General features: G+C 50.0%; 1 protein-coding gene and 1 non-coding gene across 2 annotated transcripts in view; both read left to right on the forward strand.

The window, feature by feature from the left end:
* The first annotated feature begins 4,797 nt into the window (after window positions 1-4,797).
* The window catches only part of Arhgap40 (Rho GTPase activating protein 40), a 38,351-nt gene continuing 33,547 nt past the window's right edge, over window positions 4,798-9,601 (forward strand). Inside the window, exon 1 of the mRNA XM_005082650.4 lies at window positions 4,798-4,950. Coding sequence (XP_005082707.1) covers window positions 4,817-4,950 — 134 coding nt within the window. The 5' untranslated portion in view covers window positions 4,798-4,816. The remainder of the gene's footprint in view (window positions 4,951-9,601) is intronic.
* On the forward strand, window positions 6,543-6,648 carry LOC121134616. The gene has a single exon (XR_005871709.1). It is a non-coding gene; the product is annotated as a U6 spliceosomal RNA (small nuclear RNA).

Genomic DNA, 9,601 nt, shown 5'->3' on the forward strand with positions numbered 1-9,601 from the left:
ATATGAACCACACCCTCCTAAGGCTTCATGTGGGACTGTTACTAAAAGAATTCTGTGAGGTAAGATCTTGGTTATCTCTCTGTTACAGAGAGGGAAACTGAGGCACAGCAGTTGAGTCACTTTGCTAAGGCATGTTGGAGGAACACAGCCCAGCGACTGCTGAGCCAGGTGCTGACCCAGTGTCCATCCTCTCCAGGTGGGGAACTGGGCACAGGTGGTGGGAGGTTTTTTATTTTTTTTCTAAGACAGGGCATTTCCATGTAGTTCTGGCCTGGAACTTGATATGTAGACGACCAGATTGGCCTCAAACTCACAGAGACTGGACTACCTCTGCCTCCTGAGTGCTGGGATTAAAGGAATGTGCTACTGTGCCTGGAGAATCCCCAAAGTTGTCTGCAGCCCTTCTGGTTACCCAAGGCAACAGGAAAGATGGACACAGGCCTCCCAGGGACCATCTGATATCACTTTGCCCCTCCCCAGCATCCCACTGAACACCACAAAATTGAAGATGCCCCGAGGAGAAAACAGATCCTGGCTTGCTAATCTGGCCATTCACTGCTGTTCCTTCTGTCCCATCAGAATGGTCTACCCACAGCACCTGTCAGAACAGCCCCATCTCCCTAAAACAGTCTGTGGCTCTCTGGGGTCCTGCCTGGAATCTCAGCTCTTCATCCAGAGGAGCACTGCCCTTTGGGATCTAAGCCCAGCTGATGTTGCTGGATGGGGCTTCTCTCCCACCCGTGGGATGCAATGACCACGCCTCCACTTCATCCCCGAGCCTGCCCCTGTGTGGAGATGTTCCAGAAGGTGCAGGGCAGGCTGTAGTGTGTATGATGTGGCCACACAGTGCAGCTTGCACAAGTTTCCAAGTCTCCCCATAAATGGTGACACCAAGGGTCCCGGAGAAGGCCGTGTTTCTCTAGGCCTCTCCACATCCCCCAACACACAGACACATATACAGACTCACAAACACACATCATGTTCTCATATGTGTATACACCCAACAAGTACACACATAAAGCCCCACTTGGGCTTTAATCTGTCCAGTGGGGCTGGGCTTCTTGGTGGCATGTGAACAAATACTTGGGTAATAGCCCCCACTCAGCATGGCTGGAGCTGCCTCCTGGCTTTGCCTGGGGTCTTCTACACAAACCCTGATACAAGAACCCCAGCAGCTGCTCAAAGATCAGAAGTCCACTGTAGCTGGGCATGCTGGGTGCTGTTGGGCTTCCCTGTAGTCCTGGCCATGCAGTTCAGGCCCCAGATCACTGCCCCAACCTGTCTGGAAGTACGTGGAATGGACCCCGAGGGGAAGCGGGAGCAGCCAGGCCCTTCTGCACCTGTAAAGGAAGATGAAAACTCCTTGGGCTGGTGGGAGAAGATCTGACTGTCGGGATCTCTGATGCAGCCCATGTCCCTGGTCACACCTCCAGTCAGATGCCAAGAATGGCCTCCAGCGTAATGTGGGTGCTTGCCGGGCCCTTCCCCAGCCTCTAGGTGTCTCACATGCTCCTTTTCACACCTGCAGTCTTGTCCTCATTTCCAACTCTGAACTCTGTGTAACAGGCCAGGACTCCCACCCCTCAGTGTTCCCCTCCCCCAGTCTTCCCCCGCCATTGTTTGGAGCCTTATGTCCTCATCTGTAGAGCCTGTCCCCTCTAGGGAGCCACAGCACAGGCTTAGAGCCTTGAGCATCAGCAGGTAGTATCTTAGAGTGTCAGAAAGCCAGTGTGAGGGGAGGCACACCAGACTGAACCCACTGCAGGCTGTAAGGCAGGATCCCTCCTGGGCCTCCCCAACATCTGATGGCTGCAACTTGGTTCCTTGTCTTGAGGCAATGCCATCAAGTCTGTCTTCACACAGTCTCCCCGATTTCTGCTGCATGCTGTCATCCCCACGTTTAACCTCCTTGCAAGGACCTCCGCTTAGGTTGAACTGTCCTAACGACTCACTTTTTGTTTGATTTCCTGTCAACATCCTGTATCTATATAAGGTCACAGTCTGAGATCCTGGGAATTAGGACTTTAATATCTGCATGGAGGGACACCCATGCAAGGCTCTGAGTTCACTTGGCAAATGGCCTACAAACTTCCATTACAAACAGGCTCCTCAAAACAAGCGGCTCCAGGCCTCATGTGCCAGGGCAGCTGAGGTGCTTGCCTGTCTTTGGTTTCTCGGAGTCCTTACACCAACTCTCAGGACATGTGATATTTTAATTTAAGTGAGGAAGCTGTGACCCAGCGAGGTTAAGGCATTTGCCAGAAGTCACACAGCCTAGTGGCAAAGCTGGAGGTCTCCCCTAGGATGAGGCAGCACTATACTGGGTAGAATAGTGCTGTCCTGGGGTAATGTGCTATGCTGGGGACACAGAGCTATGGAGCAGATTCTGAGCCCAGAATGTGGCCTGGGGTGGCCATCTGGTGTGAGGGACACAGGAGTCCATGGTAGGAAGAGGGTTGTCCAGCTCTCAGGCTGCCTAGGGAGGTGCTGGCAGGCGGCCAGGTGCAGGGGCCCACAGGTCTGAGTCACCACTGTGACCCAGCCAGCCTGGCCGATACTCCAGTGACAGGGCCATGGGGCTGAGGAATGTTGCAGGGCTGCGGAGGTGGGTCACACTCCTGCCTCCAGGCTCTGCTCTAAGAGACACAACTCTCCAGGAAGCTGGGAGGCGGCACTTCCTGCCAGAGGCTCAAGGCTCATTGTGCAGGATCCAGGTCGATGGCTCACCCTTCTTGCTTTCACCGGGCAGCTGGTTTGTAGTTCTAGGTTAGTCATTTACTCAGGCCCTAGCTTACTCACTCGGCATTCATTCCTGCATCCATTCACCATTCCCAGTGGCTCCATGACTTACCACTTCACTCAGCCCTGCCGGCGCCCATCCCCCACACAGTCTCTCTTCCCCTCACCCACACACCTGTTTGCCCAGCAACCATCTAGCCTCTCACTTAAAGGTCCCAACTATTCCCTCACTCAGTCACTTTCTTTTTTAAGTGTGTGTGTGTGTGTACATACACCGTGCATGTGCAGGTGCCCAAGGAGGCCAGAAGTCATCATTGGATTCCCTGGAACTGGAATTCCAGGTGGTTGTGAGCCACCCAGTGTGGATGTTGGGAACTGAACTCCTGCCCACTGCAAGAGCAGAAGTTCTCTTAACCAGTATGCCACCTCTCCAGCCATTCAGCCATTTTTTCATACTACCCCTTACCTTATTATTCCACCATCCATCCATGCATCCATGCATCCATGCATCCATTCATTCGTCTGTCCGTCCATCCATCCACATGTCTATCCATCCACCCACTCCCTGCCCACCCACTTATGCTCCCATCCTTTATTAAGCACCTGCTGTGTTCTGCACACACAGCTCCATGAACCCTCATCATGAACCAGCTTCATACCTGTCCTCCATGCTGATTCACTTTACACACTGGGAGGAGCCTGGGCAGCAGCTGGACCCCAGCTCTTCTCCCTTCCTGTGACATGCTTCTTTTTGTCCCCTCCTGAGGAAGGGGTGCTGCGGAAATGGACAGTTGCTCTCCTGCATGGTCTGTCTGAGACAGTGATGACTTCCTGCAAATTAGGATTTCTGTGATCCTTGTTCCTGTGAGGCCTTCCATCTTACAGGACCACACGTAGTTCTAGGATTGGGGCTCCTACGGAACCATATTTCGAGTTTCTTCGACTCCATTTCTTGATTCCCATGTACTTGGTTCCCTGACTACAGAGTACCTGGGACCTCTCTTCTTGAAGGTTAATATGATTCAAGGTCACTGGAACTCAGCTTTCCTAGAAGGGCAGAGAGAACCAGGACTCCGTGTAATGGGGCCATGGCATTCTGGTGAGTGAGCAGGGGGCAGGGACTCGTGAGCCACAGCAGATGCATGGTTCAAACCACAGGTTACACATCTGCATCCCCTGCAGGAATTCCTTCCCACCCCTGCCCGCAGGCCCCTTAGCCTTCCATCTCACAGTGGTTAAAAAACTGCCTCTCCCAGGAAGCCTTCCTGCAGCTGTTCCCAGGCTGGCAGGCAGGGAGTTAAGTCCTCAGCCCCTCCTCCTCAGCCGGTCCCATCCAGTCTCAGCTGTTTCACCTTTCAGCCCAAATGCCAATTCCCAGGAGGCCTCTGACCTCTGACACCTCCCCCCCCCACTAATCCACAGTGCTGCTTTCTTCACTGGCTTTATTTATTCCTTTTGGTTTTACCTTGATAGGGATGGCTGTGGGGGATGAGAGTGACCACATCAATAGCAGGTTTCATGTCTGGTGCATGTGTATTTGGCTGCTTACTTTTAAAAAACGTCTATAGATATTTTGCCTGCATCTATGCCTGAATCTATGCCTGCATGTATGCGTGTAAAGCCCACACAGGTCAGAAAAGGGCTTTGATCCTCCTGGAACTGGAGTTACAGATGATTGTGAGCTGCCATGCAAATGCTGGGAATCAAACCTGTGTCCTCTGGAAGAATAGCCAGTGCTCTTAGCTGCTGAGCCATTTCGCCAGCCCTGGGGTTTATTGCTTCTTGAAGCAGAGTCTCACTCTATAGCCGAGGCTGGCCTTGAACTCATAATCTTTCTCTACCTTTTAACTTCCGGGCAGATGTAACATGCTTAATTTGTGTCTGCTTCTTTTTGTGTCATTTCTGGTTTGGCAGAGGGCCAAGTGTGTGCTCACACATACCTGCCTGTAGGCGGTCCTGACTAAGTCAGCCCCACCTCAATGTGGGGGTGTCTTGGAAGGGTGTGTCACCTTCCTCCAACTCTCACCGTGAGTCATTCAGTCCCGGAGGCAGCATTGGTAGTCTTGTGTGCCTGTCCATGACAGAGCCTTCCCTTCTCCCTGCTGCCCAGATGGAAGGGCTGGCCCTGCTGCCCCTGGCCTCACCCTGCCCCCGGATCCCACGAGCCCGCATCGCCAGGACTCCAGGGCGATGGGCCCACCTGGGCTGCAGGTACTGGCATCAAGGGTGGCGGAGGGAGGCTGTGTGCCAGGGACAGGTGCCACCACAGTCTTCACAATAGTACCATGGGGCAAGACTACTTTTAGATTGGTCCAAATTTTTAACAATTCTAAGTGATACTGGGGACTAGCTTAGGCAAATCCATTCCTAGATGGATAATTGCAGGCGAGAGAGCAGCCTTGGGCGGCTGACAGCTGCTGCCAAACTCCTGGAGACTGCCCGTGGTCCTTCCCCAGACAGTGATTCAGGAATTGGGCTAGGTACACTCAGATGGGGCTAACCTGGGCTCTGGCAGGGAGTAGTATTCAAAGACCTTTGTGCCACATAGCACATTCCCTGAGCGCCTGTGGGGGATGTGTGGAGATTCTGACCATCAGGAGGAAGTGGGCTCAACAGGGGAAACTTGTTTATCTATGCACTTAGCCCCTTGCTGGGGCTGTTGGGACATGTGACACATCTTTGAGTTCTGCATGTAGGTGTCCCCAAGCCAAGGACTCTTTCTCTACCATCAGGCTCTCAGGGGAACTGGCTTCCTTTCCCAGATGCCAAGGGCCCACACATTGCTCGGCTTGTAGCCCTCCCCCATCTGCCATGCCAGCATTCAGCACCTTCAACTCTCTGGCTGTCATCTTTCCTTCTAACACCTCTGCCTCTCCTGCCTGCCTGTCACTAATAAAGTGACACCAGTGACACCTTGGGTCCACTCATGTTTCCAGGCTCTCCCTCATCTCAAGGACCTGAACAATCACAATCATATCTGTAAAGTTCTTTTTTTCCCTCCTGAGAACATGGTCACAAATTCTGGGGATTAAGATGCAAATATCTTTGAGGGAGTATCATTTGTCTATGAATCTATACATCCATCCCATCCCCTATACTCTTATTGTCACCCACCCACCCATTATTTATCACCCCATCTACCTATCCAAGAACCTACCTAACAACCTGTTTACTAAAGCATCTCTTCCTACCCCCTTAATCTCCTGTTATTAATACTGGGTCCAACTGTGAGAAACTCTAGTCTTTGAATGTGCTCAGTGATTACGGTTGAATGAACCATATGATACTTGTAAGAGAGTGAAATTTCATAGCGTCCCCTTTATTTACTTACAGCAACACAAAAGGAACAAAAGTGACATGCTTGCCGCCCCAATAGTGGCTTTCCAAACTGCAGGGTTATGTGAGCATTGCTTTAAGCTTTACTTGTATTGTTTATTTTGGAGACAGTCTTACTATGTCACCAAGCTTGCTTCTAATTATCAGTCTTTCTGCCTCAGCCTTCCCTATGATGATGTCACCTTGCTCAGCATTATTAATTTTTAAGTGTTTAAGAAACACTAGTTAAGGGGATGGGGAGATGGCTTAGGGGGTAAAGTACTTTCTGTGCAAACATGAGAACCTGAGTTTGGATCCCAAACTTGAAAGTAAAAGCCAAGTATAGTGTTGTGTACCTGTAATCCCAGAGCAGGGTGGGGGCTGTGTGAAGCCAGGCGGATCTCCAGAGCTATCAGCCAGTCCGACGGTCTGTCCAAAGCGGGAGCAGCAGATCCAGTGAGAAGCCCTGTCTCAAGACAGGAAGGTGGGTGCTCGCTTCAGCAGCACATATGCTAGAATAGAACGATACAGAGAAGATTAGCATAGCCCCTGTGCAAGCATGACACACAAATATGTGAAGTGTTCCATATTTTAAAAAAAGAATATAAGGTGGAAGACAGCAGAGGTAGATACCTTTGGCCTGCACAGACAAACATACCTATGCATACCTATGTACATATACCACACACACGCACATACACGAAATAAAATGACTACTGAAAACATGTCCTCAAACGTGCTATTTAGTGAATATTTTTGTCTGTCAAAATGATGCTAGAGATCAATAGGTGCCTTACAGTGAACTCTTACTGTGAGCTTTGAACAGGGCATCCTCTCTCTCTCTCTGTTGAGAATGGCATCCACTGTCCCCAACGGAAAACCACTTCCCTGGGACGGCATGGCTGTGTCCCCTCCAGGCTAGGCTTTATGTGCCATCTACCAAGTCGTATGTCAAGTTTCCCATCACTGAGCCTATTCCTCCCAGCAGTCATTCACCGAGTCATCTATTTATCAGGCAGGTTCCAGTGAAGCCATAACCTTCAGGTGCCATTCTCCATTTGACGTGGCTCTAGTCACCTGTGTCTGCTGTGGGCATCCAGGGCTGGTCCCTCAGAACTGTTGGGAAAGATATTCATTCAATGAATGAAATGCTCGTTGCTTGTCTGTGAAGTCCCAAGTGTCCAGGGAGGTGGAAGGCCAAATAGGCTAGTCTGGGAGGAAGACACAGAAGGTCGGAGGTTCATCTAGTAGGACTTCCTATAAAGTGAATGGAGACAAAGCACAGAATCTTAAAAACTGCAACCTCACAGTGTTGACCATGGGAAGAAACTTAAAGTACCTTCTGAGCAATGTGACCTTGGCAGGGTCCCTTTCTCACTCCCTGGTAGAAATATATTTTTGTTTTCTACTCAAATTGCAAGTTCCGTTTCCCATTAGCAAATATTTATATTAAAATGATTTATTTGTGTGTGTGTGTGTGTGTGTGTGTGCATGCATGTATGCCATAGCAGAGGACAATTTGCATGAGTTGTTTTTCATCTCCCACCGGGTGAGACCTAGAGGTGGAACCCAGGCTGTCAGGTTTGGTTAGTGGCTGAGCCATCTTACTGGCCACAGCCATGTGGCAACTTAGTTCCTGGCAATGACATTCACTCATGGTTGTTAGTGAGCAGTAACTGAGATAATGTGCTGTAGCATCTGCTAACTCTTGGTTAAATTTTATGAGAGGACCATCAGCACTTTGAAGCCAGGGAAACACAAGCTGTTTCTGGAGGAAAGTGTGAGCCAGTGCATCTGAAGGACAGTGCGATCCAGTGTGTCTGGAGGACAGTGCGATCCAGTGTGTCTGGAGGACAGCGTGATCCAGTGTGTCTGGAGGACAGTGTGTCTGGAGGACAGTGTGTCTGGAGGACAGTGCGATCCAGTGTGTCTGGAGGACAGTGTGATCCAGTGTGTCTGGAGGACAACCAGCCAGTGCTCTCTAGTAAAGAGCATCTGTAGTTTCAGAGTGGGGCATGACATATGCTGTTGACTGTGGCATGGTTTCCCCAAAAGCAGGATGGATTCAGCCATCCTAGCCCTTACTTCATCAGATCATTCAGCTCTCTGTGGACCAGTGACCTCTTTGAAGATTAGTATTGACTCCTACTGACTGCCATCAAGAAAGCAGTGTTTACTGTGGAAAAATATTACAAGCAAAATTCACCTGCTCCTTCCACCTGAAACCCACAAGGGCAGTCACCAAGAGCGGTTTCGTGCATATCCTGAAGGATACTATTGTTTGTGAATACACACCAACATACATACATACATACATACATACATACATACATATATACATATTGTGAAGACTTGTTTATATTACATTCTTCTGAGTATGCCTGTGGGCTTGATTAGGGCTGAAGACCTACCATAAAGGAGGGAGCACTATTCCCTGGACAACATCTAAAAGAGGAAGCTGTCTTGGGTACACACCTTTAATCCCAACACTCAGGAGGCAGAGGCAGGCAGAGCTCTATAAATTCAAGGCCAGCCTGGTCTTGGCCTCCTGAGACAATTCCAGGTCAGTCAGTGTTACATGATTCCCCATTTCAACAATAACAAACAAACAAATAACTAAATAGGAGAGGGATCTAGCTGAGTGCAGTTATCCCTCATTCTGGCTTCCTGACTGCGGGTACAGTGAGCCCAAGCTCCCTGCCATGATGAGCTATGATTGCCAACTTCATACCAAAGTAATACCTCCATCCTTAAGTTGCCTTTGTCAGAGGCCTTATCACGGGTCTTATCTTAGCAGGAAGAATAACTAAGACAGTATACATGACCCTTTCATGTTCTAACTGCATGTGCACACACCTGCATTATTCACTGGCGTATGGTACAGACTGTCAGTGAATGACCTTTCCCACTTTATGACAGATGCTGGAGACAGGCCGATGTTGCCTCTCCTGACATTTCCTTTTGTTCCTTGTTAGGTAGCCTCCCCTGGGTGGAATGTGGGGTCTTTCCCTGGCTCTTGCTTTGCAGGGAACTGTGGTAGAGTGTACTGCCGTGTTCTCAGACATGGATCTCTGGAGATTTATCCGAATGACAAACTTGTAGAACAGGAGGCACCAAGCCTAAGGTGTAGACTCTGAGAACATTGAAATCTGTCCTCAGGGGTTTCCAGGGAAGCTGTGCCCCTTACAGTCTCAGGAAGGACCTTATGTTCTTATTTTTAACTTTTATTTCATTGTCAGGGGTTTGTGCCCTGCCGTGTGCCGCAGCACACACGTGGGGTAGAGAACTTGTGTCCTTGTGTTTAATTTTTATCTTATTATCAGGTGTGTGCACGTGATGCGCCGCAGCGCACACGTGGGTCGGGAGGACTGTGTGGTGGAGCTGGCTCTGGCTTTCCACTTTTATGTGGGTCCTGGGAACCAAACTCAAGCCCCCAGGCCTGCGCAGCAAGCTCCTCTTCCCTCTGTGCCATCGCACTGGTCCCGTTTCTTCTCTTTCTTCAAAAAGAGTGTGTCTTGAGCCAGGCGTGGTGGTACACTTCTTTAAT

This window comes from Mesocricetus auratus, unplaced genomic scaffold (genome assembly GCF_017639785.1).
Source record: "Mesocricetus auratus isolate SY011 unplaced genomic scaffold, BCM_Maur_2.0 Super-Scaffold_100028, whole genome shotgun sequence".
NCBI classification, from domain to species: Eukaryota; Metazoa; Chordata; class Mammalia; order Rodentia; family Cricetidae; genus Mesocricetus; species Mesocricetus auratus.